The 5,361-nt window shown below is 41.0% G+C and overlaps 1 protein-coding gene across 1 annotated transcript in view; it reads left to right on the top strand.

The window, feature by feature from the left end:
* The first annotated feature begins 636 nt into the window (after window positions 1–636).
* Window positions 637–5,361, top strand: part of slc25a46 (solute carrier family 25 member 46) — a 16,452-nt gene continuing 11,727 nt past the window's right edge. The window contains exons 1-4 of the mRNA XM_037692687.1: window positions 637–956; window positions 4,821–4,863; window positions 5,008–5,065; window positions 5,169–5,246. Of these exons, the coding sequence (XP_037548615.1) occupies window positions 743–956; window positions 4,821–4,863; window positions 5,008–5,065; window positions 5,169–5,246 (393 nt within the window). The 5' untranslated portion in view covers window positions 637–742. The remainder of the gene's footprint in view (window positions 957–4,820; window positions 4,864–5,007; window positions 5,066–5,168; window positions 5,247–5,361) is intronic.

The following is a 5,361-nucleotide window of genomic DNA, read 5'->3' as shown; positions in this document are numbered from 1 at the left end:
AGGTTGAGGACCATTAAGTGTAGAACCACTAGACTGAGGAACAGCTTCTACCCTGAAGCTGTTAGACTCATGAATCTCTAGTCATGATTATCACTGTGAAAATTACTGTGAAAAAAATCACTGTAATGCCACTTGATTGTTGAAATGTGCTGCTGACTATCCATGCTGCTGATTTATTTCATGCTGCTGTGTTCATTCGTACTCCTCTGCTCACACAGACTCATGTTCGTGCTGCTGTTGTTCGACGTATTGTTTTTGCCCTATTAAGTGTTTAGTGTATTCTTAGTTTAGCGTATTTCTTGGGTCATATCTTAGATCTTATTACTGTTTTTCTTTTACAATTTATAATTTTGTTGAATGTAACCCTGTGTACACAATTTCGTTCCACCTCATGTATCACATGCCATGCAAATGACAATAAAGATCCTTGACCTTGATATAACAAATAAACAGCCACAATAGTCAACTGTTTTTCTGTAAATTAACTTAAAAACCCATTAAAATGTCATCTGTTGCTAAATAACCTAAACTTTTTTTTTTTTCAGCAAACAATAAAAAGTTGCTACATCGCGTATGCACAGCGGTGTCACGTGACTCCAAGCGGAAGCCTCCTGCAGCCACCGGAAGTGCAGAAGAAGAACAGTTTCCGGTTGCTGGATGTTTTGGTTGCGATTTGTCTGGTCTGTCAGCTCCTCTCTTCGTCCGGTTCGGTAAGGTTTGGTTCGGTTCTTCCGTCTCCCTCATGGCCTCCAGACGGACCGACAGCTTCGACGGGTTCGGTTACCGAGGTCGTGATGACCCGCAGCACCACTGGGTCAGCACGCCACCGGATATCCCGGGCAGCCGGAACCTGCATCCTGGAGCCCGGACACCGCTGTACGACGAGCCGCAGGCTGAGCAGGGAGGCCCCGGAGCCGGCTACGAGGTTCAGGACCGACCCGGTGTCCCACCTGGAGGTAGGAGGAGTCATGGGGGGGTTCTGAAGTGAGCAGGAAGGTCATGGTGCGTTCACTGACTGTAGATGTTCTGACTCGGGGCTCGTTCACTGACCTGTTTGGATCCTGAATCCGAACATCTGCAGAGCAGGGATAGTGTCAGTTCTCATCCTGTTCTAGGTGAACCTGACCCAGATGCAGTTTTAGAAGGAGTTGAATCTATACCTGCGGCCGAGGACCTCCTGCTTCATGTTCAGTCCTCAGAAAATCCTGATCCATCTTGTCCACACCAGAGCCTGGCCTCAGGTTCTTGACCTTTGACCTATGGACCAGTACAGTTCCTGATGCTCAGACAGGTCTGGTTCTTAAACATCTAGCTGTGGTTTGTGTAAATCTGTCCCTCTCCCTGACTTTGACCTTGTTGTCTGACGATGATGATCTTCTTTTATTTGATGAATTTCATTAGCGGTTGTTCTGGATCCACTGCAGGTGTAAAAAGATCCAAACCATTCAGGTGGCTAAACAGGACCCAGTTCTCCCATCAGGGACCAGACTGTGAACATGAATGCTGTCAAACTGACAACAAACACTTTATGAGACAAAATACCACATTTAACTTAATGCCTGACACATCCAGGTGGGATTTAAAGTTATTAATTTAAGAACAACTTCTTGAATTAAAGACTTTCCCAGTGGGTGGGGCCAAACAGTCATATACATAGTTCCCATGTGACGTAACATCAGGGGCATTTCTGGTACGTCCTCCATGTTGGGAGGCTGCTTCTAGCAGCAGGTACAGATACAGCACAGTTTACCGGAAGTTAATTTTCTCGAGGTTTTTCCTTCTTTCTTTAAGTAAATTGCAATGGTTGTTTCGTGCTGGGTACGAGGATGTTACAAGCGGGGAGACATTTGGGCAAAGTGCAGTTTTCACTTAATCCCAAAAATATGGAATTGTAAATGGTAAATGGACTGTACTTATGTAGCACCTTTCTATCTTATTTCAAGACACTCAAAGCACTTTACACTACAATCTGTGTCCTCATTTACCCATTCATACAGCACTCTACTAGAAATAAATTGGTAAATATCTTATTACATAATAATAGATATATTTTTAAGATAATGTGTTATCCATTTTTTTAGTATATATTTTTCAAGGCTGTTTTATCTACATTGCTCTGTATAATTTGATGACACCTGTTCCATGCAATCTACTTTAAATTATAATTTCTTTCTGAAACCTTACCTGAATAAATCTAGGCTTTTTTGTCCATGTGAGATTATCTCAGTGATACACATATTATTACACCAAACTGTCAAAGCAGCAAAACGCAACTATTTCTTATCTCAGACCTCCAAAAATCTAAATGACAGGGTTTTACCTGTACCTTAAATAAAACACAAGGGAGACAAGAATGAGATTTCTAGAACGTATCTTTGCAAAGAGGGACAGCGTTCGACCGAAGTCAGAACAAAGTCCAACTTGTTTCAGCGTGCGTTCCTTTTTTATTCAGGCAAGTAGGAATGGCAAACATTCAGGCAAGTAGGGATGGTAAACAAGAAACACAAGATCTGGTGGTTTTCAGGTAACATAGACGTGGCAGTTTCTATCAAAACAGGAACAGTGAGTTTCCAACAAGTCAGTAAAGAAAGATTTCACAGCATTATAGAACAGTTTAAATAAGTATAAGTTTAAACGATCAATAGATAGAGTAAAATACTCTAACACTAAATGACACTAACAGATTCTGGAAAACCATCAAATCTCTCTCAGGCACCCCCCAATCATCTGACCTCCCATCACAACTTCTTGTTAACTCTGTTCCTGTGTCAAATAAGCATGAGATCCTGAACTGTTTCAACATTTTGTTGCTTCTAGTTCTTTATTTGACACAGTTACTAATGGAAAATCAGCCACTTCACTTAATAACCAAACTTCTACAAATCAAATCCCTCCTACAAGTCAATCCTCAGTTAATCACAGCTTCTCTTTTTCTCCGTTCTCAGTCAGTGAGGTCAATAAACTGTTAAAAGATCTTGATCCTAAAAAATCTGCAGGTCCAGATGAACTTCCACCTTATTTCTTAAGGCTGGCTGCTCATATCATCACAGTCCCTGTGACCCACATCTTCAATATCTCCATAAGACAAAACTCCATCCCAGACACTTGGAAAACAGCCTTTGTTCTTCCTTTGCTGAAGGGAGGTGATCCCACCTCACTGAACAACTATCGACCAATCTCTAAACTCTATCAGTTTTTCTAGAACCTTGGCTAAAATACAAACTCTCAAATCAAAAATTACCTGGACTCATTTAACATCTTACCTCTCCATCAATCTGGTTTCAGGAAACAACACAGCACAACCACTGCTTCACTGAAGGTTCTTAATGATGTTGTTGAAGCACTGGATGCTAAGGATTATTGTGCTGCACTTTTCTTAGACCTGTCTAAAGCTTTGGACACTGTGGATCATAACATCTTGTGTCATAAACTCTCAGAAATTGGTTTCTCAGATCACACCATTGGTTGGTTCTCTAACTATCTTTCAGACCGGAGGCAATGTGTTCAAGGCTTTCCAACTTTTGAATTCTGCATTCAACATCATCCAGACTGATTTGTTTCGCCTCAAACTTGTCCTAAATGCCGACAAAACCAAAGGGATGCTTTTTTCAAATAGGAAGTTGGTCCCAGCAGTTCTTCCTCCGATTTTATCCTCAAATGGTGTCCCCATTGAGTTTGTTGATTCCTATAAATATTTGGGTATCTTGGTCGACTCACATCTCTCTTTTAAGCACCATGTGGAAAACTTGGTAAAGAAACTGAAAGTTAAACTGGGTTTGTTTTTCAGAAACAGATCCTGTCTAACCCTGAATGCTAGAAAACACCTTGTATCTGTGACTTTCCTTCCCTCCATTGATTATGGTGACATTATTTACATGAACGCTCCTACAAGAACCCTGCAGATGTTGGATGCTGTCTATCATGGTGCACTAAGATTCATAACTGGCTGTGATTATCGTACCCACCACTGCACCCTGTATTCACTGGTTAACTGGTCATCATTAACTTCACGCAGACTCTCTCACTGGTACATTTTCATCTTTAAATCACTTCTTGGTCTGCTGCCTTCATACATCTCCTCCTACATGTCTCTGCGTGAGTGCAGCTACGGCGTGCGCTTTCAGGACATTATTACCTGCAGTGTTCCCTCAGTGAGGACTGAACTTGGCAAAAGGGCCTTCTCCTACTCCGTTTCCTGGAATATCTTGTAAAAAGATTTGAAGCTCTCGACCTTGACCTCTCTAAGTGACTTCAAACATCTGTTAAGTTCCTGGGGAAAACCATTGCAGACATGTTCCTGTTTTTATCCTGATGCATGCTCAATAATCCAGGTAGAAAAATCTAAAAAAGTTAAATCTGGTCCTCTGGACATTCAAAAAAAAAAAAAAAAAACAAAGCAAAACAACAAAAAATGTAGAAACGTTTCGTCTCTCGTCCGAGAGACTTCTTCAGTCTGAGGTGCTGTTTTCAGCTCAGTCTCTTAAATAGCACCTTCTCAGAGTGGATCAAATGTCCAGAGGACCAGATTTAACTTTTTTAGAGTTCCTGTTTTTAGTTTTCTACACCGCCTTATAATCTAGCTGTTTTTGTTTAGTTTTTTTAATGTAATTTTCTTCCATTTATTTTTTCTATTTATATGCTTTCTTTTAAGATTGTCTACTGTTGTCATCATTCTTTGTCAGTTCTCATCAGGTCTCTCTTGTAAATGAGCCTTCGAGGCTCATTGAGACTAACCTGTATATATAAAGGTTAAATGAAAAAAAAGGTGTAACGATGTGACTTTTGCCTTTAATGAGCTTCTGTCTGTGTTTGGGTTTCAGAGCAGCTGAACCGGTTTGCTGGCTTCGGGATCGGACTCGTCAGGTACAGATTATAAATGTTTTGACCCTAATCGACTGATTAGTGTTTGATTTGGTTTGTTTGTAGAGAAACATCAAGAACTTTTTTTACCATTACAGTTCCCTTCAAGGGTTTCAAAATAAGACAAATAATTCTGTGTGTGTGTAGTCTGTTCACAGAGAACGTCCTCGCCCACCCCTGCATCGTCTTCCGCAGACAGTGTCAGGTATCAGCTGCCTTCTGATCAATCACACATCAATATATTCACTGATCAAAAACTGCTGCTGCTGTGAATCTGCTGCTGCTCTCTGATTGTCTGTTTGTCTCAGGTGAACTACCATGCCCGTTGTTACCATCTGACTCCGTTCAGCACCGTCTTCGTCATGTACTCCATCTCCAAGGCTCAGGTACTGACAGATATCCTGATCACACAACTAATATCCTGATCACACAACTAATATCCTGATCACACAACTAATATCCTGATCACACAACTAATATCCTGATCACACTATTAATATC

The sequence above is a fragment of the Nematolebias whitei genome, chromosome 18 (genome assembly GCF_014905685.2).
Source record: "Nematolebias whitei isolate Nwh7 chromosome 18, NemWhi1, whole genome shotgun sequence".
NCBI classification, from domain to species: domain Eukaryota; kingdom Metazoa; phylum Chordata; class Actinopteri; order Cyprinodontiformes; family Rivulidae; genus Nematolebias; species Nematolebias whitei.
Note: the sequence above shows the minus strand (reverse complement) of the source record. Positions and strands in the feature narration are given on the sequence as shown.